General features: G+C 48.8%; 1 protein-coding gene across 1 annotated transcript in view; it reads right to left on the reverse strand.

The window, feature by feature from the left end:
• Window positions 1-25,130, reverse strand: part of LPGAT1 (lysophosphatidylglycerol acyltransferase 1) — a 95,584-nt gene extending 70,454 nt beyond the window's left edge. The window contains exons 1-4 of the mRNA XM_040430395.1: window positions 25,127-25,130; window positions 24,949-24,953; window positions 22,608-22,692; window positions 15,285-15,549 (exon numbers count right to left, since the gene is read on the reverse strand). Of these exons, the coding sequence (XP_040286329.1) occupies window positions 15,285-15,522 (238 nt within the window). The 5' untranslated portion in view covers window positions 15,523-15,549; window positions 22,608-22,692; window positions 24,949-24,953; window positions 25,127-25,130. The remainder of the gene's footprint in view (window positions 1-15,284; window positions 15,550-22,607; window positions 22,693-24,948; window positions 24,954-25,126) is intronic.
• Between the last annotated feature and the right edge of the window lie 873 nt (window positions 25,131-26,003).

Raw genomic sequence — 26,003 nt, forward strand, 5'->3', positions numbered from 1 at the left:
AAAAAAAAAACAGGACAGACACGGAAAGAAAATACGTTCGTCTGCATGAGCCCTAACAGGGAGTCTGTCACCAGGAAATCCACTGATACACCAGGCACAATGTCTTGTAGGGCTAGCTCCGATGAATGTAATTATACCTTTCACTTAGCGATCCATTGCTTCATTTTGGAGAAAAAGTATGTTTGATCCATTAGGTGCACTGAGGGCGGACCCAAGCCACGCTGTGCACCCCATGCTCCTCCTACTTCCTCTACCAGCCCTTCCCTCTACTTGACCAATAAGGCCAATCCAAATGACCATATAAAACTGCTGGGCTGCCCTTGTCAATCAAAAACATCCTGGTGACAGACTCCCTTTAAAGTGCTAGGCCACTTCAAAATTTCCAGGATTACCATGTTTCTTTAGCATATATGCTTAGGTAGTTGCTTACTTCATCAGCATCTCTGTTTTTTTCAATTCGGACCCTCCTGACCCGTTTTCACCATGTAAACCAATCCCTCTGGTTGTTTCCATCCTGTATGTAGCACTTCCTGTTCCTGTCTCCAACCAATCCCATGATGCACTTCTCCTTCCTCTGCCACAGCTCCAGCGCCGCCCCTAAAAACGCCCAGCTAGTTTATAGCTCCTCCCACCCAGCTAGTTACATAGACCCTCCCCTATCACTGCCCCGCCCGTGGACATGACCTCACAGGAAATAAGAAAGAGCTGCATGGACATGGTCACGTGACCACAGCCCAGACCGGGAGATAGGAGCAAAAAAAAGGGGAAAGAAATACATTACAGAAATGATATTGATGCAAGCAGGAAAACCATTTTAATCTTAACTAAGCCACGCCCCCTACCTTGACCAAACCTGTCATTCAGCCTCCTCCGTGTAAACAGCAAACCGCACTTACGGAGGTCCTGGACGTCAGGAATCTACAGCGCGGTTTCAATAGAGGAGGATTCTGCGTCAGTTCCCACTGAAATGGGCAGGAATGAAGGGGGGTAGAAATTTCTTTAAAAAAAACTGATTTGGATTCCGCTTCAGTTTTCTTCCTCAACTATACGGTATATGGATAGGTTTACACTTATATACGGTCGGGTTTATTTGAACGGTGTGTTCAGACTGGATTTCTAGCAGCCACCAGGCTTGGGACCACTACTGAGAGCTTTGCGCCGGGACCACCAATGTGGTTGAACGACTCTGGATTTCAGACTCCGTCAAACCCCGACAAGTAATGCGGCTGAGCCGGAGTCACGGATCACAACTCTGACCTTACAAAGCGATAAGAGCCAAAACCGGAGAATAAAAAAAAAAAAAAATTTTAAACCTAGCATGGCCACCCCTACTGCTGAGATTTTACCATTTCCACAGGCTCTAATGTTCAGCCATCTGTACTGTATAACTAAATGGTGTCGCCATCATGACCCACCAAAATACACACACAAAAAAAACAAAAAAAAAATGCTCATCGGGATCCAGCAGATGACGTGTTCCATAATATAATCTATTGTATCTACAGATGGCTTTTTCATATTCCGTGATACCTATATGGGTTACAGGATGCCAGCTCCAAACTGCACAGGGTTAATAAAGCAGAAATCTTTTTTTTTTTAAAAAGGTGGCGCCAGACTGGCACGGACCCTGGCGCAGGCCCTGATTAGCTACGAGGTACGACCCTGGTGACGGACACAAAAGGTAAGGAAAGAAAACAAACAGTGAACACATCCTGCGCGGCGAGGATAATACACCGGGGGACGGCAGCCATCTGACGCCAGCGCTGCACTAATTAATTTGGCCTCGGAGGACGCTCCTCACCCGGAGAATTACCGCACATATGTCTATGCACAAGGGGCTTCAATGCGAAGGGGAAAACAAAGAGGATGAGAAAGCTGATAGACCCGGCACAACGCACGGGAGCGTCTCTGCTGACCACAGTACAAGTCCGGCAATTCCCAAATCGCTGAAATATTTGAGGAATATTATAGTTTTACGCACAGAATGTGAGGTCTGACTGTACACATCAATGAAATAGGAATGTCATGGGGGAGGGGGTCCTTGATTGGGACCCTCCTCTTTGAGAAGAGAGAGACGCTCTGGCGGACTCAGGTCCTCCTCGTATTACGTGGACGGCCATTGATCTGAATGGCCGCCATGTAATACTTTGTTTCCCCAGCAGTGGCCGCTGCAGAGGAATTGCGTGGCTAATGACGCGGTCTTCCCTTGGCAAAAATCAATGCTTTGTGGGGGTTAATCAGCTGAAAAGGGGGGGGGGGGGTCGTCTGTGAAGAGACGACGACTCCTCTAACTGGAACACAGCGACAAACATATATGCTTTTATATATTACTGGACATATTCTGTCCCCATGACAGCACGGTTGCTGTGATTTGGGAGCTCAGGGTTAGGCCTCATTCACACTACACTGGAAAATGTCGGTGTTTAAGGAACGTCACATGGCCATTTTCAGAACCACTGCAGTCTATGGCCAGAGGTGCGCCACCAATGAGGCAGCACCAGGTAGGGGCAAGAGGGGGGCAACGGAAGGCCCATGGGCAATGAGCGCTTTAATTGAGGTTAAGAAATTGGCATGGGGGGGGGGAGCCCCGTTTCAGTTTTCGCCTCAGGCAGCGGAGAGGCTAGGTGCGCCCTAGTCAGTGAATAATGGGCCTCCAAGAATAAGGCAGACCCTATTTTGATGGCCAGATAGACCACGCTGAATCAAAGGCCATCTAGTGTGTATGGCCAATGCTTAATTCCTGGAACCCCCACTTTTAACTACATTTGTCCCCAAAATCGCTACTTTAGCTCAAGGCCGCCATGTTTAGTGCTCCTTTACACTGGATTCCTCGGTCCCTATTCCCAGAGGGCTCTGCAGATGAACGGGAGCAGAAAACGATGACGAAATCCATCTATTATTAAAAACCCAGACAGACTCCCTGCGACGGTTAAATACAGGATCGGATAACAAGTGTAATGTCCGGGCCCTGTGATCTCCACGCGGAGAGTGCCACAGGCCTGACCTTTGTGTAGACGAGATGGAAATACCACAGACATACAGTATAAGGCTACCTTCACACTGGCGTTTCTGGGTCCGCTTGTGAAATCAGTTTCATGGATCTCACAAGCCGCCCAAAACTGATCAGTTTAGCCCCAATGCATTCTGAATGGATAAGGATCAGTTCAGAATGTATCAGTTTGCCTCCGTTCAGCCTCCGTTCCACTCTGGAGGAGGACACCAAAACGCTGCTTACAATGTAAGTCAATAGGGACGGATCCGTTTTCACGGACACAATATGGTGCAATTGAAAACGGATCCGCCTCCCATTGACTTTCAGTGTAAGTCAAAACGGATCCGTTTGCATTATCATGAACAAAATGCAAACAGATCCGTTCTGAACGGATACAAGCGTTTGCATTATAGGTGCGGATCCGTCTGTGCAGATACCAGACGGATCCGCGCCTAACGCAGGTGTGAAAGTAGCCTTTTTTTTTTTTTTTTTTTTTTGTATCTTTACAAAAATACAGAAATAAAGTTATATAATATAAAAGTTTTTAATATTCTATATTGTAGCTACTTTTACTTCAAAAGGCTGCTGGAATAAAACTACGATATGTCCGACATTTATTCCGGCAGCCTTTTGCCGTGCCTCACCAGAACTCCGCCCCCGCCTCCATTATAGTCAATGGGGACGGAGCGGCAGTCCAGAGGCACACGGTCACTAGCGGCAGAACGGATCCAACAGGCTGTTCACGCGACGGAACAGCCTGACGGAGGTCCGTGCCGCTAGTGTGAAAGTAGCCTAAGGCCCCTTTCACACGAGCGAGTTTTCCGCGCGGATGCGTTGCGGGAGGTGAACGCATTGCATCCGCACGGAATCCTGACCCATTCATTTCTATGGGGCTGTTCACATGAGCAGTGATTTTCACGCATCACTTGTGAAAAATCGCAGCATGCTCCTCTTTGTGCGTTTTTCACGTAACGCAAGCCTCATAGAAATGAATGGGGTTGCGTGAAAATCGCAAGCATCCGCAAGCAAGTGCGGATGTGGTGCGATTTTCACGCACGGTTGCTAGGAGACGATCGGGATGGAGACCCGATCATTATTATTTTCCCTTATAACATGGTTATAAGGGAAAATAATAGCATTCTGAATACAGAATGCATAGTACAATAGGGCTGGAGGGGTTAAAAAAATAATAATAATTTAACTCACCTTAATCCACTTGATCGCGATGTCGGCATCTCCTTCTGTCCCCTTTACTGAATAGGACCTGTGGTGAGCATTAATTATAGGTCAAGGACCTGTGGTGACGTCACTCCGGTCATCACATGGTACATCACCATGGTAAAAGATCATGTGACGTACCATGTGATGACCGGAATGACGTCACCACAGGTCCTGTTGCTGCACAGAGATCAGATGAAGCCAGAAGGAGATGCCGGGCCGCGAACAAGTGGACTAAGGTGAGTTAAAATATTTTTTTATTTTTTTTAACCCCTCCAGCAATGTTTTTCTATGCATTCTGTATTCAGAATGCTATTATTTTCCCTTATAACCATGTTATAAGGGAAAATAATACTATTTACAGAACACCGATCCCAAGCCCGAACTTCTGTGAAGAAGTTCGGGTTTGGGTACCAAAAACGCACAATTTTTCTCACGCGAGTGCAAAACGCATTACAATGTTTTGCACTCGCGCGGAAAAAAAACGCACATTTTCCTGCAACGCCCGTGTGAAAGAGGCCTAAGGGTGCTTTCACACTAGCGTTTTTCTTTTCCGGCACCGAGTTCCATCCTAGAGGCTCAATGCCAGAAAAGAACTGATCAGGTGTATATCCCCATGCATTCTGAATGGAGAGTAAGGGTACTTTCACACTAGCGGCAGGACGGATCCGACAAGCTGTTCACCCTGTCGGATCCGTCCTGCCGCCGGACTGCCGTTCCATCCCCATTGACTATAATGGGGATGGGGGGCAGAGCTCCGGCGCAGCGCACGGCGAGAGGCTGCCGGACTAAAAGTACATCATGTCCGACTTTTTAGTCCGGCGGCCTCTCACCGCGCCGGAGCTCTGCCCCCGTCCCCATTATAGTCAATGGGGACGGAGCGGCAGTCCGGTGGCAGGACGGATCCGACAGGGTGAACAGCCTGTCGGATCCGTCCTGCCACTAGTGTAAAAGTACCCTAATCCGTTCAGGATGCATCAGAATGTCTTCCGTTCAGTCATTTTGACTGATCAGGCAAAAGAGAAAACTTCAGCATGCTACGGTTTTATCTCCGGCGAAAAAAACTGAAGACTTGGCTGAATGCCGGATCCGGCATTTTTTTCCATAGGAATGTATTAGTGCCGGATCCGGCATGCGCAGACCGAAAAAAAAAAAAAAGGTGAAAAAAATAAATGCCGTATCCGTTTTGCCGGATGATACCGGAAAGATCCATACATTTTATCTGACTGATCAGGCATTTTTCAGACTGATCAGTCTTACTAATGCCATCAGTTGGCATACATTTTGCCCTGATCCGGCGATGGAACTGCTTGCCAGATCACTCTGTTGCAAGTGTGAAAGTAGCCAAAGGCCTCCTGCACACGAACGTATTTTTTTGCGGTCCGCAAAAACGGGTCCCGTTTTTCCGTAATCCGTGACCGCTTTTTCGTCCGTGGGTCTTCCTTGATTTTTGGAGGATCCACGGACATGAAAAAAAAATTTCGTTTTGGTGTCCGCCTGGCCGTGCGGAGCCAAACGGATCCGTCCTGAGTTACAATGCAAGTCAATGGGGACGGATCCGTTTGACGTTGACACAATATGGTGCAATTTCAAACGGATCTGTCCCCCATTGACTTTCAATGTAAAGTCAGGAGTTAGTATACCATCGGATCGGAGTTTTCTCCAATCCGATGGTATATTTTAACTTGAAGCGTCCCCATCACCATGGGAACGCCTCTATGTTAGAATATACCGTCGGATTTGAGTAACATCGTGAAACTCAAATACGACAGTATATTCTAACACAGAGGCGTTCCCATGGTGATGGGGACGCTTCAGGTTAGAATATACTAAAAGAACTGTGTACATGACTGCCCCCTGCTGCCTGGCAGGTGCTGCCAGGCAGCAGGGGGCAGCCCCCACCCTGTAGTTAACACATTGGTGGCCAGTGTGGGCGGCCCCCCCTCCCCTGTAGTTAACACATTGGTGGCCAGTGGGCCCCCCCCCTCCCCTGTAGTTAACTCAATGGTGGCCAGTGGGCCCCCCCCCCCTCCCCTGTAGTTAACACATTGGTGGCCAGTGGGCCCCCCCTCCCTCCCCCTCCTAATTAAAATCTCACCCCTATCATTGGTGGCAGCGGAGTGTACCGATCGGAGTCCCAGTTTAATCGCTGGGGCTCCGATTGGTAACCATGGCAACCAGGACGCTACTGCAGTCCCGGTTGCCATGGTTACTTAGCAATTTGTAGAACCATTATACTTACCTGCGAGCTGCGATGGTCTGCGTCCGGCCGGGAGCTCCTCCTACTGGTAAGCGACATGACCTGTCACTTACCAGTAGGAGGAGCTCCCGACCGGACGCAGACCATCGCAGCTCGCAGGTAAGTATAATGGTTCTACAAATTGCTAAGTAACCATGGCAACCGGGACTGCAGTAGCGTCCTGGTTGCCATGGTTACCGATCGGAGCCCCAGCGATTAAACTGGGACTCCGATCGGTACACTCCGCTGCCACCAATGATAGGGGGGAGATTTTAATTAGGAGGGGGAGGGAGGGGAGAAGGCCCACTGGCCACCATTGAGTTAACTACAGGGGAGGGGAGGGGGGGGGCGGCCGCACTGGCCACCAATGTGTTAACTACAGGGGGGGGGCTGCCCCCTGCTGCGTGGCAGCACCTTCCAGGCAGCAGGGGGCAGTCATGTACACAGTTCTGTTAGTATATTCTAACCTGAAGCGTCCCCATCACCATGGGAACGCCTCTGTGTTAGAATATACTGTCGGTTCTGAGTTTTCACGAAGTGAAAACTCAGCTTTGAAAAAGCTTTTATGCAGACGGATCTTCGGATCCGTCTGTATAAAAACTAACCTACGGCCACGGATCACGGAAACGGATGCCAATCTTGTGTGCATCCGTGTTCTTTCACGGACCCATTGACTTGAATGGGTCCGTGAAAAAAATAGGACAGGTCATATTTTTTTCACGGCCAGGAAACACGGATCACGGATGCGGCTGCAAAACGGTGCATTTTCCGATTTTTCCACGGACCCATTGAAAGTCAATGGGTCCGCGAAAAAAAATACGGAAAACGGCACAACGTCCACGGGTGCACACAACGGTCGTGTGCAGGAGGCCTAACATGGAGTAAACATGTAAACATCCTGCCGGGATGTAGTGATGCTGAGAACAGGGGAGGGTAAGTGCTGAAAAGTGAGAGAAAAAAAAAGAAGGTATATGGGGCAGAAAGATGCAGTGTTTCAAGGACTCTGGTCAGATAAAAAATAATAATGTGATTATGAAATAAGAACCCCTTTAAAATCATTTGCAGTAGTGATGCATATGATAAAATACATTAAATAAAAATACATTAAAAAAAAGTTAAAATAAGATTGAATTATGTAAACAGAAAAGTTTGGCCTCAGGCACACGACCATTGTTTTGGTCCGCATTCGAGCCGCAGTATTTGCAGCTTGGATGCGGACCCATTCACTTGAATGGGGCCGCAAAAGATGTGGACAGCACTCAGTGTGCTATTCTTGTCCGTTTTGCGGACAAGAATAGGCAGTTATATTAATGCGATCTGCAAATCCCACAACAGTCGTGTGCATGAGGCTTATTTCATAATTTTTTTAAGAAGCTAAAAAAAACAAATGTAGACAAGGCCTGGTTATATGAAACATTTCATTGGGAACCATTATAAAACCATTTAAAATGCATCAAATTAATAAAAGCAAAAAATATGTAAATAAATCTGAACTACTGAATTATATAGATATAAAAAAAGTTCACCTTTTGTTAGAATGTTTTGTCAAGTCTGGCCAAGGAGGGAAAACAAAAAGTTAATTTTCATGTCGCACTAGCGAGTAAAGAGCCCCCCACTGGGAATGGCATTTCCATTCTGTTTTGTCAGGTGCTGACAAAGGGTCCGTGACTGGAGACCCTTCCCTGAAGCCAAAATTTCCTGCCGCTTCCAAGATAAGATGAAGAGGGATTATAAAAAGGCAAGAAACCAGTTTTTGGGTCGCTGTTTTTCACAATACAATAAAATAACCGGTCCCTTGACCTACTACTAGAACAGCGGTTTGATTTTATAGATTTATAATATTATACAGTTTATTTTACTAAAAAGTACAATATAAAATGATCGTGCTAGGTTGTGCTCAGTGGTTTTCCACAGTAAGGGCTCATGCACACGGCCGTTGCTCGCCCATTCTGTGCATTGGGGACCGCAAATTGCAGTTTATCCATGCGGATTCGGCAGACGGATACAGACCCATTTAACTTGAATGGGTCAGTGATCTCTCCGCACCGCCCAAAAATAGAACACATATTTTTTTGGCGGTGCAGAGGCACGGACAGAAACACCACGGAATCGATCTGTAGTGCTTCCGTGGGGTTCCGTGCCTTCATTCCACAATGCACCTTTCAGACGGCGGACCCTTTCAAGCGAAGGAGTCCGCACCCATGATGCGGTGAGCACATGGCCGGTGCCCGCATATTGTGGACCCGAACAACGGCCGTGTGCACGAGGCCTAAGGCCCGATTCAGATGGCCGTACTTTTCGTCCCTACAGAGGTCAATGGTGCAATTCACAAACCATTTGTCCCCACGACACCGAGGGTCCGAGCACAGAAACTCAGGGCCATGTTTGTATTTGGGTCTGTGTCCTTCGTGGACATAAGAACCACGCGGTGATTTTTAGTATGGCCGTCTGAATCCTGCCTGTTGGATCCGATCCAGCAGGATGCACTTAAAAAAATCTATGCATTATATGTATTAATTAAAGAAGAAAATCTATTCTATGCAATAATCTCTGCACCAAATACTCTATGGGCTGTGTCAACCAATCAGAGTTCAGATCACATCTCTCAAACCACTATGGAGAAACAGAAGCCACGCTCTGATTGGCTGCTACAGGCAAAAAGGCCAGCTTTCCCCATTAGGCCTCTTTCAGACGAGCGTGACGGATTAGGTCCGGATGCGTTCAGGGAAACTCGCACCATTTTGCAAGCAAGTTCAGTCAGTTTTGTCTGCCATTGCGTTCAGTTTTTTTCCGCGCAGGTGCGATGCGTTTTAATGCGTTTTTCACACGCGCGATAAAAAAACTGAAGGTTTACAAACAACATCTCTTAGCAACTTGCTTCCGGATGCAATGCGTTTTTCACTGAAGCCCCTTTCACTTCTATGGGGCCAGGACTGCGTGAAAAAACACAGAATAGAGAACATGCTGCGTTTTTCACGCAATGCAGAACTGATGCGTGAAAAAAATAAACGCTTGTGTACACAAACCCATTGAGTGAATGGGTCAGGATTCAGTGCGGGTGCTATGTGTTCACGTCACGCATTGCACCCGCGCGGAAAACTCGTTCGTCTGAAAGGGGCCTTAGACCAGTGGCGGCCCTGCTACATGGCATGACGGTACAAAGACCCATAAAAAAAAATACCAGAAGCGAATCACGGTCATTTACGGAACAGGTTTGAAGGCATTCTTTTCACATGGCTCTCTTCCTGAGCCCTGGGTGGTAATACTCCGCGCCCCCGGGGACAGGCACGTCGTTGGCTGGTTTATTATAACCTGTAATTACGGCTTGTCTTTAATTACAGACCTCAGTTCTGTTCAATGGGAATCGTGTAAGAAAAGATAAGACCTGGAGCCATGATCTATGCGACCACGGCATGTGCTAAAACCCGCAAGGGTCGTCTGCAGTTTGTTATACCCAGATTTCCTTTTTGCTTCTTTTTGGAAACCCTGGTAAATTAAAAGGGGCGGTCTCGCCAAGAGTATGCCTTCTTTAAAAATCCGTTGACATGCCTTCAGCTCATCGCCAAAGGTCTGGCTCTTGGGACAATCACTGATCACCGAGGAATGTCTACATCAGCCATACATTTCCCTGCAGCGGCCACTACAGGGGAAGTAAGGTATTACATGCCGGATATTTTCTATGTATGGCTGAACACTCTTACCCCGCGCGGCTTTCTTCTTTCATTCAACAGCAAGAGACCCCCAGTACGACTTTTATGTCCCCTAATAAGGCTTACGCACACAACCGTATGTATTTTGTGGTCCGCAAAAAAAATAAAAACTACATCCGTGTTGCATCCGTTTTTTTGCGGATCCATTGTAACAACGCCTGTCCTTATCCACAAAACAGACAAGGATACGACATGTTCTATTTTTTTTACAGAACGGACACGGAAGTGTAAAAAAAAAAAAAACACTGAACAGAACAGAAAAAAAAAATACATTCGTCTGCATGAGCCCTAAGGCTTATAGGAAGGAGGTATATCTTTCTGAGACGACCCCTCGGTCAGAAGACTATGCTACCTTGTTTACCATGGGGGTAGGGGCTCAGCACAAAAAGGACTGTCTGGATAAGACAAAATGCCAAGAAGGTGACTCATTCCACTAAAGTCTATGGAGGCAGCTGGGCCGCTCTCTAGATACAAGCTGAACAACGATGCTGAAAAGGTGAAAGGTCCCTTTCAGAAAAATGGCTGGTGCAAAGTCACGGCAAACTCTGCAGGAGCAGAAAGCCTTCACCAACTGCTTAAAAATCTCCTTTAAACAATGCAGAAAACCTTCAGTGCATCAAGATCCTCGGCACTGAAAGACGTGAACCTTATCCATTCACGCGTCCGCAGAATGGGTCCGCATCCGTTCCGCAAATTGCGGACCCATTCATTCTCTATGGGGCAGGAATGGATGCAGACAGCACACAGAGTGCTGTCCGCATCCACATTTCCGGAGCGCACCCCCGATCTTCCGGTCCGCGGCTCCGGAAAAAAAAATAGAACATGTCCTATTCTTGTCTGTAATTGCGGACAAGAATAGGTAGCTCTATAGGGGTGCCGGCCGGGTGTAGTGCGGATACGCAATACGCTACGGACGTGTGAATGGACCCCATCATTTACACGAACGTGTGCTGCCCGTTGTATTTGCGGATCCGCACTACACAGGCACGGTTCCGTGTGCATTCCGCATCACAGGTGCGGACCCCTTCACATCAACGGGTCCGCAAATCCAGAGATGCGGAACGGAAGCACAGAACAGAACACTACGGAGTGCTTTCTGGGGTTCCGTTCCGTGCCTCCGCACCGCAAAAAGATAAAACTTGCTCTCTCTTTTTCCGGGAACGGACGGATCGCGGACCCATTCAAGTAAACGGGTCTGTGATTCCCATGCGGCTGCCCCATGGTTGGAGCCCGTGCATTGCGAACCGCAATTTGCGGTCCACAGCACGGGATTCACACGGTCGTGTGAACGAGCCCTAAAATAGCAGAACCTCTATGGCCGGGTACAGCCACTCACGGACGCCAAGCTGCTTCCACGTTTCATAGCACAGAACGACAGAAAATGCAGAAGGGCTCTGCATTACTTAGTGGGTGGCAAATTTTTCTTCTCCATTCACATCCAGAGCTGCACTCACAGTTCTGCTGGTTTCTGTCCCATGGTGAGGTGCATTATGGGAATGCAGAAGACATGGAGAGAAAAAAAAAAAAGAAAGTAAACAGGGGTTGGCCTATGTCGCTAGGATATGCAGAGGTGGGACCCACACCCGTCTCTAGAATGGGGCCCTCAAGGTAAACGAGGGTGCACCGCGCAAGGGCAGCCATCCTCCAATGGCTTCTATGGGAGTTTTGAAAAAAGCTGAGCAAGAGCACTTGGCCATTTCCAGTGCTCCCACAGAGGTGTGGCCGCGCTTGCGCACTGTGCTCTCCATTCACTTCTATGGGACTTCCAGAAATAGCAGAGCAAACACACTCTGCTATTTCCAGCATTTAACTCCTATAGAGGGGATTGCGCTTGCGCAGTACACTCTCCTTCACTTTAAGGGTCCCAGTCCAGAGATAGGTGCGGGTCCACCTACGGGACCTGCACCGATTGATCGGACACTGGTGGCATATCCTAGCGATACACCACCAAAGTGTGAGATGGGCCAACCCCTTTAAGAGCAGACTGCAGAATATATTAAAGGTGTTTTCCAGGCGCTGTTATATTGATGGCCTATCTTTGGCACAGGTCATCGATATCAGATGAGTGGTGGTCTGACTCCCAGCACCCCCACAATCAGCTGCAGACCGCTGCATTCCAGAAAAGCACAGCTCCATAATCCATAGTGGCTGTGAATGCGACTGCAACGCTGCTCCCATTTAAAGGGATTGGCCACGTTAACAGAATAGACACTAAGTGGGCACAGTCCATGCTACGCCCCATGGACAGGCAGTTAAAGTGTTTCTTGGGGCACAGTTAAGACTGCATGCCGGTTTAGCCTATTTTCTTTTAAAGTGGCCAGCCCCTTTACAAAACAGGATTGGCGCTGCAGTACCATTAACAGCCACTACCCAGCGTATGGCACTGTACTGTTCTTGAGTGCGTATACCTATTGAAGCAGCTGATGTTTCTGGGAGTCGGACCCCTGCTGATAAGATATCGATAACCTCTTTCAAAGACAGGTCTATAACAAAACAGTCCCAGAAACCCCCTTTAAATTAGGACATTTTTAAGACATACTCCCTATGAGCCATCGGCAGAATGCCTCCTGCTGCTTTGGAGGTGACTGGAGGAGGTGACAGCTGTGAGGCGTCACGGGCTCAGTAAATACCACCGCTTTACAACAAGCGCATCATCACTACAGCGCTCTGACCGCAGGGCTGCACAGTCACACCAGATTTCAGGAATAATCAATGGACAAGAAAACAAAGGGCTGACACATGAAACACATACAGACTGGACCGGGAGCCGGCGGAGATCACCCCGGGAGGTGCCGCACTCATCATCATTAGGGATGAGCGGAAAGATCCAAAGTCGATTCGCAAAAAACGTTGTTCTATTACTGTACGGAGCAGGAGCTCCGTACAGTATTAGAATGTATTGGCTCCGATGAGTCGATGTTGTTACGTTACAAAGTCTTGCGAGACTTCGCATAATAACCTCAGAAATTGATTTAGGCCTCATGCACATGGCCGTTGGGCGGCCGTGGCCATATGGCGGCCCGCAAACCCCCATCAATCACACAAACGTGTGCTACCCAATGCCGTGTTGTGGACCGCATTTGCGGATCCACAATACACGGGCACGGTTCCGCAATGCGGAATGTACACGGACGTGGACCCATTCACTTGAATGGGTCCGCAATTCCGGAGATGCGGAACGGAGTCACGGAACGGAACACTTGAAGCACTACGGAGTGCTTCCGTGGTGTTTCTTTCCGTTGTTCCGCACCATCATATTTTTTTGCGGTGCGGACAGACCACGGATCCATTCAAGTTGAATGGGTCCGACCCGCTGCACGAATGTTGCCCATGCATTGGGGACCGCAATTGCTGTCCCCAATGCACGGAACGGCCGCGTGCATGAGGCCTTATACTGTAAAAAAAAAAAAACATTTCCCGAATTCAGGTTCGGTTCCAAGGTACCACTCCTCTATTAACCCAATTATACTTTACAAGCAGCACGCAAACTTCTCACAGACGACCCCTCACCTCCCCCTGACACATCTGATGTAGTAAACACTTGTATCCCTCCATTAAGTAACAATTCTGGAGCAAGTTTAGCCATTCCTCTTTTAATCCTCTTGGAAATTCATGAATGCATGGACAACTGCATGTTACCATTTGTAGGGGTGAAGCAGCACACTCTGACACTGCGCCATCAACGCTGCCAGTGTCAGGGCCCCCCCCCCCCCCCGTGACATGGGGAATGGTGGCCCCCAGTTGTCAATTTATTAATACATTTCCAAGTATAATAACAGAGGAATGGCACAACAAAAAGTTCTGAGAAAACATGTTCCAGAATTATTTCATGGGTATACAAGTATTTGCTAAGACAGACATGTCAGGAGAAGTGATGGGGGTTTAAAAGGGGTCCTCCGCCTAGGACAACCCTATGTTCTCAAAACGTCTATAGGACGTAGTATTGTTATATGTGGTTGTACCAGGACCTCCCACTATAAGCCAGTAGAGGGGTGACCTGAGCTGGTGACCCCTTAAAGGGGTTTTCCGACACTTTTTAACTAATGACCTATGCTCTGGATCTGATCGGTGGGATCCGGCACGCAGAACCCCTTACCAATCAGCTGGTTACCCTAGGTCAGTGACGCCACATTCATCGGTCACGTGGACCAAGCGCAGCTCAGCCCCATTGAAGTGAATGAGGTTGAGCTGCAATACCAAACACAGCCACTATACAATGTGCGGCGCTGTGCTTGGTGATCTGAGAGAAGGCCGCGGTACTCACAGGGGCGTCGGTGCCTTCACAAACAGCTAAACGGCGGGGGTCCCGGGTGTCAGACCCCACCGATCAGATACTGATGACCTATCCTGAGGATAGCTCAGTGAGAGTCGGAAAACCCTTTTAATGACATCTATAGGCCCTAACAGGACATATCCAGGCATGCCGCAGATACGAACAGACCCTAAGGCCCCATTCACTCGATGGTATTTTTGGTCCGCATCCGATCCATATTTTTTGCGGCTCGGATGTAGACCAATTCATTTCTATGGATACGCAAACATGGTGTGCCGTCCGCATCCATATGTCCATTCTGCAGCCCCGCAAAAAGATAGAAGGTGTCCTATTCTTCGTCGTTTTGCGGACAAGAATAGGCATCGTTACAATGGGTCCGCAAAAAATAAAAAATAAACGGATGCAACACGGACGTCATCTGTATTTTTTGCGGTCCACAAAATACATACGACCTTGTAAATGCACCCTAAAAGCGTACGACTGAGCTCACAGCATCCTCCGTAATCAGAATCTTTAATTGGGTCTCATGCACACGACCGTAGCAGGTCCGCGCCCGCAAACAGCGGGTCCACAATATACAGGCACCAGCCATGTACGCACTGTATCACTTGAATGGATCCACAATCCGGAAGAAAGGGGGTGGAACAGAGGCACGGATCAGAAGCCCACGGAAGCACTAGTCTGCAGCACAGGCACGGTTGGCACACAGTCGGGTGCACGAGGCCTAATACGCATTTACATAACATGCAGAACAGGAAGTATACCAGTGCATGAAAAAGTAAGTGCCCTCAAGGTGCACAGTGAATATAAACCTGCAATCATCATCATGCCAACATCCAGACGCCACCTTACCTGTGTACCCCGCTGTCCAGCCCCAGGACGCCACCATCGCCAAGAGCCATTTAAACATGACCCCTTCTATATACCAGAAGAGTTTACGGTCTAGAAGTCTGAGCGGCTGCAGAGCTATTAAATAGAACACGTAGGACGGAATGGCGACCATGTTGTTGACCACCATGAAGGCGAACCGTAAAACCATTTTCAAAATGAGAAATCCCATCCTCCTGATCGCCTCCAGGGTGACGGCCATCTTGCCCGCGCAGAGCTTATCCAGTGCCTAAAAGAGATGAAAAAATAAAATAAATGTTAAAATTATAAAAGGAGCAGAATATAAAGACGACAGATCCAGAAATCCCGCTCCGCCTGGCTCTGAGTAGTCACCCAGCTTTCCCAAAAACAGATGACGCTTGGCAGAAGAGGGCGACTCAAGGTCTTCTGTACCATGAGAGGAGGCAAGTTGTTTTAGCTCCTGGAGAGACATGCGGCTACAGACGTGAGCTCGGCGCGGACATGCAAATCTTCATCAGGGTTACCGGGTGTTAAATCGCCCTGCCCTCGCTGCCAAAAACGGCCTCCTCACTAATAGAGACTTGCCCGTACTATCACAAAGCTGTGACATCCATCTTCTCACACCCCTCCCTCCCCCGGCACACAGACAACTCCGAGAAAAACTCATGGTGAGAACAACACAGCCCAGGTCCCCTCCTGACACCGACACAAGGTCACGCCGCGCGCTCACGTGGCTGCACAGGGTGCCGGTGATATTTTGGAAGGCTGGAAAGGAAAAAAAATATCTACTATTTTTAGGGACTGTCCAAACTGGCGACCCTGCCTACTGGGCTGGCCCCAGGAGAGTAAATCATGTGTCGCCCCCTCTTGCAAATGGAACCACGAGAACACGGTTATTACGTGTAAAAAAATTCACAGGAAACCTCTATTGCAGAATACGGTACAAATCACATTTAAAGGGACACTACCAAATAAAATAATTCTCACATATTAACAGCCTATATAGGAATAGGATTTTTTTTTTTTTTGCTATTTTCTGGATAAATATATATATATATATATATATTTTTAAGTCTGTACTTCCCGTCCTGGCTCTTTAAAGGGGTTTTCCAGTGGTAATGATTTTTTAGTCTGCCCCCTGGTCCATGTCGCCTCTGCTGTGTTCATCTTCCGGTCCACGCACCGTTTTCTTTCAGTAATGCATGGTCATGGTCACGTGCGTGTGGCCACATCAACGCTGGAGCGGTGCGCGGGACCATGCACCGACGTATGTAAACAGCGCGGGGACCAAAAGATGGAGGCAACGCGGAGGACCAGAGTGGCAGGGAGCAGTTAAAGGGTTATTCCCATCTCGGACATTGGGGGCATATAGCTAGGATAGTCTGACAGGTGCGGGTCCAACCTCTGGGACGAAACCTGCAAAGTGCCGGACTGCGCATGGCCGCCCTCCATTCATTTCTATAGGACTGCCGAAAGAAGTAGAGCATCACGCTCGACTATTTTTGGAAGTTCCAATGAAATGGAAAGGAAGCGCACCGAACAAGTGCGGCCACCGCTCCATTCACTTCCGACCCAGCGCTGCCGTAGAAATGAACGGAGGAAGGTCACGCATGTGCGGTGCGCAGTCCGGCACGTTGCAGGCTCTCAGAGATGGGACCAGCACCTATCAGACATTGGGGGCACATCCTAGCGATATGTGTCCAATGTCCAAGACGGGAATACCCCTTTAAGTATGAGTCTTCTGTCTCTGGGGTCATGCTGCGGGCACCTGCTGAAAACAAACCATTATTACCAGAAAACCCCTTTAAATTCCCCTTGTTTGGGCTTTTAGCACAGAAGACACAGCCTCGCTTAAACGTTTCGACCAATGATCTGGCAGATTGTTGAGAATTAATTGGCCTGTGTAAAAGGTGCCAGTGATCATCGGGTGATTGTGTCGTTCTGCTGGCACCAAATCGAGCAGTGTGAACAGCAATCTTCTGCGGGGACGAGCGATCGCTGTATCTGACCCCATACAGTAGAGGCGATTGTTGCATGTAAATCCAGCTCTGTCCTCCACTGATTATAAAGCAATTATCGGGAACGTTTCGTTTGTTCCCAATAATTGCCTGATACATCTGTGTAAATGGACCTTAAAGGGGTTTTCCGAGATTTTTATAGTGATGACTATCCTCTGGATAGGTCATCAGTATCTGATCGGCGGGGGTCCGACACCCGAGACCCCCACCGATCAGCTGTTTGAGAAGGCAGCGGCGCTCCTCTGAGGTGTGCAGTTCACCAAGCACAGCGCCGTACATTTTATAGTGGTTATGCTTGGTATTGCAGCTCAGCCCCATTCAATTCAAAGAGTCTGAGCTGCTCCTAGCCCAGGTGACTGATGGCGTGAGAAGGCCGTGGCACTACTGTGAGCACTGCTGCCTTCTCAAACAGCTGATCGGCTGGGGTCTCAGGTGTCAGACCCCCAGCATCAGTATCAGTAAAAATAAAATACAAAATATTGGGGGAGATTTATCAAAACTGGTGTAAAGTAGAACTGGCCTAGCTGCCCAAAGCAACCAATCAGATTCCATCTTTCATTTTTCAGAGTTCCTTTGGAAAATAAAAGCTTGACTGATTGGTTGCTTTGGGCAACTAAGCCAGTTGTCCTTAAAGGGTTAAAGGGCATCTGTCAGCAGATTTGTACCTATGACACTGGATGACGACATGTTACATGTGCACTTGGCAGCTGAAGGCATCTGTGTTGGTCCCATCTTCATATGTGCCGGCATTGCTGAGAAAAATGATGTTTAATGTATGCAAATGAGCCTCTAGGAGCAACGGGGGCGTTGCCGTTGCATCTAGAGGCTCTGCTCTCTCTGCAACTTCTGCGCCCTCTGCATTTTGATTGACAGGACCAGGTATAATGATGTTACACTGCCTGGTCCTATCAAAGCGCAGAGGGCGTGGCAGTTGCAGAGAGAGCAGAGCCTCTAGGTGTAATGGTAACGCCCCCATTGCTCCTAGAGGCTCATTTGCATCTATTAAAACTCAATTTTTCTCAGCAATGTGGGCACATATGAACAGGGGACCAACACAGATGTCCCAAAACAGAATTTTACCTTTCTTGTGAAAATCCAGTCCTCTAATGGTGAGAAATGCTCCATATGAAGCTGAATTTTGCCCAAATGTTTTGGTTGCGTTAGCCTCTTGACTGACACGACCAGACGGCATGACTATGCAGGAATCTAGGCCTGTCAATCAGAAGGGAGAGGGAGGGGCTGGCAGAGGAAGGAGCAAGGGTGCACAGTGTCTTGGGTCCGCCCTCGGTGCACTTTACTGCTCATTTGCATATGGAGTAAAAGTATTTTTCTCCACAATGAAGCGACAGATCACTAAGTGAAAGATACCATTACATTTAGCTGAGCTAGACCTGCAAGACACTGGGGGAGATTCATCAAAACTGGTGTAAAGTAGAACTTGCCCATAGCAACCAATCAGATTCCTCCTTTCATTTTCCAAAGGAACTCTGCGTAATGAAAGGAGGAATCTGATTGGTTGCTATGGGCAACTAAGCCAGTTCTACTTTACACCAGTTTTGAGATATCTCCCTCATCAGTGAATTTCCTAGGGTATTAAAGGCCTTATGAGAGACTAAAAAAATGTCCCCCATGGGCCGGGCCCCTCACACTGAATCTACTTACCTGGCTCCCTGCGGCGCTCCTGGTCCCCGCACCGCCACTGCTGCTTCACCCCGGGGATGAAAACAGCCGGTGTCGTGGGGGGCAGCCAATGGCAGGCAGGGACGAGCCTCCCTAGCGTCATCCGCGATGCTATGGAGGCTCATCCCTGTCACCGCCTGCCATTGGCTGCTCTCCCACGACACAAGATGTTTTCATGCCCGCATGGGGCGAAGCATCGGCGGCGGCGTGGGGAGCCAGGTAAGTATATTCAGTGTGACGGGACCGGGCATATGGGGGACATTTTTTAGTCTCGGATAACCGTTGGACTATTGGACAGTTACGGTAGATAAAACGCATTTAGGGCTCATGCACACGAACGCATTTTTTTTTTTGTCCATGTCGATTCGTTTTTTGGAGTTTTTTTGCGGCACAGTCTGACCCTGGCAGCACTGATTGGATAATGTCATATTGTTCAGGGACACCCCCCCCCCCCCAACTGGTAACACCCAGCTGAACCTTCATTGCAAACTGCTAGTAATTCATTCATTACTTCTAGCAGGAATAATAGAGGAAGGGCACAACATAGTCATAAGAATACGTAGGGAATGCAAGTAGTTGCTAAAACAAACATGTCAGGAGAGGGGACAGGTCCTCTTTAAGTTAAAAATATTTTTTGTTGGGGGGAGGTGTTGAGGGGCGAGGCTACAATACCCAGTGTATGAACCCTTGCTGACTCTTGTCATTCAGCACCACAGAGCGGTATAACCTCCAGTTATGCGAGCGGTAATAACTACCAATGCGGAACTAAGCCTGCAGCCGAAGTCCTTTACTTTGAGACCAGCGTGTCATATTACACCAGTCCTAGAGGTCAGCACAGCCTCCAACATCAGTCACTCTAGAGTGCAAGCTCTTTGTCACAGTATATTGCATACAACAGGGTGAATGGCAGGAGCCCGGCAGTTAATATGTGAATGAGCGCCTTAGGGGCTCTGACTGGTAGGGTTGTTCCTGCTGATTAAAATGATACCCGTCTTGTGAAAATCGGTTGTGACGTTCCCGAGAAAAAAGGCTTTCATCAAATGAGGGGTGTGGCCTAGCACTTCAATGCAACCAGCTTTCCTGTGCTGGCCACGCCCCTTTGGAAACCTATAGTTCTTGTCTGCATAAAGAATAAAAGCCTTTTTTCTCAGGAATGCCGCAACCAATTTTCACAGGGAAGGTATCATTTTAAGCAGCAGGATCAAGCCTATCAGGCAATATGCCTGTTTTCCTAGGTTTAACCCTGCTGAACATTGCCCTTTAAGGTTAAATATCTGCTGTAAAACTCATGGGTTCTCTCTGCTCGGTCTTCTGCTTCTAATCTTGTGAAATTTCAGATTGTACTGCAACTGTGTTCTTGACACAAGCGCCTGACTAGAAGGCTTTCTGGATTATCAAATGCTAGACTAAAAGGAATCATAGTTATAGCTTTCTTTTTTTATGTACCGCTATGGAAACCATAGCAGTTGTAGTGTGTGCATGAGAAAGCTTTGGCCAACTGCAGGAAGAAGATACCGACCAATGGCCAAACTGACCGGAGAAACAGGAACCATTTGTGTCGTCACCACAGGTCCATCAACTACGTCACAGATGGAGAACAATTTACACCCAGACCACCAGACGCAAATCAGACCCTCAAGACAAGAGCACATGTTATATAAGAAGCTGATTTTAGAGGACTTTTAACTTTAGAGGGTTAATTCCACTCACAAATTTCTAGGAGAGATAATAGAGGAACGACCCAATGCACAGTTATAAGAAAAGAAGCTCCAGAATGATTTCATTGGGAATGTCAGGAATAATGACAGGTCCTCCTTAAAACGGCGGCACCTGTCAACATTTCCAGTGAGTTAAAGGGGTCCTCCAATCTCTGGGAGCTGTACCTACCGTGAGAACAGACGGCCCGAGCCCTGCCTCGCAGCCGCTGTGTCTGGAGAGGAGGTGGCCGCGTATGCGCAGCTCTCTCCTTCCACTTCTCCAACCTCCAAGACTGGAATACCCCTTTAACTCACTGGAAATGTTGACCTGCCACTACTTCTATCCGGAATTAGTAAAAATAAAAATTGCATTCCTGATGAAATAATAATTCTGTAGCATTTTTTATTATAAGTCTTGTTCCGTTCCCCTATTATTCCTTGTAGAAATGTATACATGCACTGACAACTAGGTGTTCACTGTTGAGGGTGTGTCCCTAACACAGTCTGACAGCTCCTATTGGACAGTGTCAGGCAGTGTAGGGACACAACCCCAACTGTTAACACCCACTAATAAACTTCTAGGAGGAATAACAGAGGAACAGTTCAATGCACCAGATCTGTCACATCCTTGGGAATAAAATGATTTTCTAAGACACGTCAGAGGAGCTACACGTGCCCTTTACATACATAGGCAAGAGCCTATACAAAAGGTGGAGAACTCCTTTAAGGCAATGGATATAGAAATAATGCAGGAAGGTAGAGAACTAGAAGGTAAACCTAATGGCGGGCGATCCTCCGTAACTCTCAGACTACGGACTCTCTCCAGTGACAACTTGGGGGAAGCAGCAATCTGTTCTGACAACTGTAATCAGTTGCCAGAACAGTCTAGTGCTGTGATGGGTAACCTCCGGCACTCCAGCTGTGGTAAAACTACAACTCCCAAGATGTACAACTCCATAGAAATGAATGGGGCATGCTGGGAGTCGTAGTTTCACCACCGCTGGAGTGCCAGAGGTTAGTGGTCTAGTGTATGGAGCGGGCATGGCTGGCGACATAACTCACGCCCGCTACATGTTAATGGGATAGGACAGGGCGGAGGACTGGGCAGTCACCTTAAAGGGGTTTTCTGAGCATAAACATCCCCTTTAAGCGCGACCCCATTTGAAAATGTTCACGTTTCTATCACACTCACCTTTCGAAAATTCGGCCCCGGTCCCTCGTTACGGTCTCCGTCTGTTCCCCGATGGCCCAGTGTTTAGATCTGGATGCGGTGACGTCATCCATAAAGAAGTCACGTGACCAGGGCACCCAAGTGACATCAGCACGGACGACACATCATCTAAACACCGGACCCTAGAGAAGAGGAGATCCCCTGGAAATCTTATAAATGAATTGTAACTACGTGAACGGCGCCTGTAATAAATCCGCACGCGGCGATTCGCCATTTCCATCCTATTACTCAATAAAAATTGACAGTAATCTTACGATTGATCCGATATTCCATTATCGGTTATGGAGATCGCGGCGATCCGAGCGTCTGGGACGTATCGGATTGTCGCTAGCGTGGAAAACGATTACGTCCACGACCAGGGGGGCATGATGTCCTGCGCTGCTATGTCAGCCTCCACTGATACATACAGGGAGGTAGATTACAGAGATTAGATGGAGATTACAGGGAAGGGATGGCTGACAGGTACAGGGGTGACACACAGAGGACAGTCACCCATGGGACACAGGGCGGCCAGTCACATGATCCTGTGCATGGACACGAGGACAGGACACACAGACACACGGATGGATGGACACAGGCTGACACTACTGCGCCTGCGCAGATCGCTCTCCCATGTAACGGCTCCTATTAGACTCAATCCCGGCTCTTCCCCCCCACCGCCTATCCCGAGCCATCCCCAAGCATCCTCCGCCCGGCTCACCTGCGGGGCCCCGTATCCCGGTGTATGACCGTATCGGTTGGAGGAGCTGGTGGTGGAAGAAGCCTTCCTCCTCCTCCACCTCCTCCTCCTCCCAGCAGCACTGACTGACTCCAGCGCTATTCGCACTATCACAGGCCGCCTCGCTGATTGGAGGAAAGCAGCGGGGGGATCGACCAATCGTTTTGCCCTGCCAAGACCACGCCTCCGACGTCATGGAGGGGGGAAAGGAAGGGCGGAGCTATGGCGGTTTACGAGAAGTGGAGGGCGCAGAGGGAGAGGACGGTGTTAGGGGGAGGAAGGAGTTCAAGGATGCACAGGGGAGCACCTTATAGGTGACACTGACTGGACTGTATGGCAGGAGCTGTGGATTGAAGCTGAAGCTGTTCTTTTCCTGTCACTGAGTCATGTGACCTTCGTTTTTGCCCCATTCAAAGAACTGGGGCATTGGTACAAAATCTCCCTTCACCTCCATGTTTAGGAGTAGGTCAGGTCCAGTTTTCTATTGGGCACAGAGCCTCTAGGCGACAGAGAGGGCGCTGGGTCCTCAGGGTCAGGGCCAACTGGTGGCTCTCCAGCTACTGGAAAACTACAACTCCCAGCAAGGCCGGAGGGGGGAAGAAAGCATGCAGGCCCACCCCAAATTGAAGGCTTCACAGAAATGCACGTCGGGGTTGGCACCATCCCGGTAGAAGAGGGCATTCTAATGTGGCGACCCCCCCCCCCCCCCCCCCCAAATATGGCACTCTCCTCCGAGCCTCTTGTTGCTGTCTTATGTGACCACCTCAGTCAGTGCTGTGGCTGCAGAGTGCACTTATACGGTGCAACAACATTGAATGCACCGCATCACCGAAACTGTGGACTCCAAGGTGTCCGGAAGGAGGACTGAGAGCCAGGAAGATGGACTGTCCTGGCCTAAAGTCGGATGGCTGGCGACCTCCGCATAACGTTTCTCCGTCAGTGATTGAGTAAAGTCATATGCTGCGCAAGCGCCTTGACTGGTGGCGGGCAGTTAAAGGGACGGCTGCAGAGCATGGCGATTCCTGTTTGTGCACGACTCCAACTGTGTTGGTCCTGAGGAGGCAGATATAGTGGTTGTGGTTCAGTCTAACCTGCACGTCAGGGGCCCCATGCAACTGAGTGGTTTGCATGGCGGTATAGACTGCCATTGAGTGCAGGGAGTGATCTGTGTAGTGCTCCAGATAGAAGTCAACAGTCGGGGCGGGGGGGAAATTAGAGTGACCCACCGAAGACACTGGTCCAGTTGTCCGATGCCTGACAGCATGCATTTTGCTAAGTGAAGCTCCTGCGTGAGCAGCAGTATATGCAAGGGTAATCTTACAAAGGGATCTACTGGATCTTCTTGGACAGATTCAGTAGGAGAGCAAATGGAAAACTGTACATTGCATCTTTTGACATGGATGAAGATCTAGTTGGTAACTGCGAGACAAATCTCCGGGAGAGGGACATTGTACCATTAAAGGGGTTGTCTCAACTGGATAGAATGAAGCCACCCCACCGACGAGCCAATCACTGCAGGTCCAGCCAGCTGTGGAAAGCTCTGTGCAACCCCACATTACCCTTGCAGTGGGTCATTCAATTGGACTGGCAATTAGGGTACCAAGGAAAGACCCTCTCTATACTTCCATATACCCCACGGCATGGGTCATCCATGGGAGGAATGGTGACCGGAGCTCTACAGGAACATAGAGACTGGGACGTATCACCCTCCTGTGATGTCAGGCAGTTAGCCAGAAAGCCCACCTAAAAAAGTATTCATGGTGGAATCTGACACAGCTCCCCATTTAATAATTACAATGGCAAATTCAGGTTTTTACCGCTTGTGACATTAAATCTTCCTGTCGGATGCAATGTAGTTATGTAATATTTGCACAATTACAGGCGTGAGTCAGCTGTGCATGTGAAGACAATGCAAGTGTTCCCCATTCTTCTTTGCAAAACTGTTCAGTGTACACTAGCGGAAAATGAAAGGAGAAGACCTGGCAAACTTAATCCGATTGAGCTGAGAATAACAAAGTACACTGCTCAAAAAAATAAAGGGAACACTTAAACAACACAATGTAACTCCAAGTCAATCACACTTCTGTGAAATCAAACTGTCCACTTAGGAAGCAACACTGAGTGACAATCAATTTCACATGCTGTTGTGCAAATGGGATAGACAACAGGTGGAAATTATAGGCAATTAGCAAGACAACCCCAATAAAGGAATGGTTCTGCAGGTGGTGACCACAGACCACTTCTCAGTTCCTATGCTTCCTGGCTGATGTTTTGGTCACTTTTGAATGCTGGCGGTGCTTTCACTCTAGTGGTAGCATGAGACGGAGTCTACAACCCACACAAGTGGCTCAGATAGTGCAGCTTATCCAGGATGGCACATCAATGCGAGCTGTGGCAAGAAGGTTTGCTGTGTCTGTCAGCGTAGTGTCCAGAGCATGGAGGCGCTACCAGGAGACAGGCCAGTACATCAGGAGACGTGGAGGATGCCGTAGGAGGGCAACAACCCAGCAGCAGGACCGCTACCTCCGCCTTTGTGCAAGGAGGAACAGGAGGAGCACTGCCAGAGCCCTGCAAAATGACCTCCAGCAGGCCACAAATGTGCATCTGTTTGCTCAAACGGTCAGAAACAGACTCCATGAGGGTGATATGAGGGCCCGACGTCCACAGGTGGGGTTGTGCTTACAGCCCAACACCGTGCAGGACGTTTGGCATTTGCCAGAGAACACCAAGATTGGCAAATTCGCCACTGGCGCCCTCTGCTCTTCACAGATGAAAGCAGGTTCACACTGAGCAGACGTGACAGAGTCTGGAGACGCCGTGGAGAACGTTCTGCTGCCTGCAACATCCTCCAGCATGACCGGTTTGGCATTGGGTCAGTAATGGTGTGGGGTGGCATTTCTTTGGAGGGCTGCACAGCCCTCCATGTGCTCGCCAGAGGTAGCCTGACTGCCATTAGGTACCGAGATGAGATCCTCAGACCCCTTGTGAGACCATATGCTGGTGCAGTTGGCCCTGGGTTCCTCCTAATGCAAGACAATGCTAGACCTCATGTGGCTGGAGTGTGTCAGCAGTTCCTGCAAGACGAAGGCATTGAAGCTATGGACTGGCCCGCCCGTTCCCTAGACCTGAATCCAATTGAGCACATCTGGGACATCATGTCTTGCTCTATGCACCACAGACTGTCCAGGAGTTGGCAGATGCTTTAGTCCAGGTCTGGGAGGAGATCCCTCAGGAGACCGTCCGCCACCTCATCAGGAGCATGCACAGGCGTTGTAAGGAGGTCATACAGGCACGTGGAGGCCACACACCCTACTGAGCCTCATTTTGACTTGTTTTAAGGACATTATATCAAAGTTGGATCAGCCTGTAGTGTGTTTT

Source organism: Bufo bufo, chromosome 4 (assembly GCF_905171765.1).
Source record: "Bufo bufo chromosome 4, aBufBuf1.1, whole genome shotgun sequence".
In the NCBI taxonomy this organism is placed as follows: domain Eukaryota; kingdom Metazoa; phylum Chordata; class Amphibia; order Anura; family Bufonidae; genus Bufo; species Bufo bufo.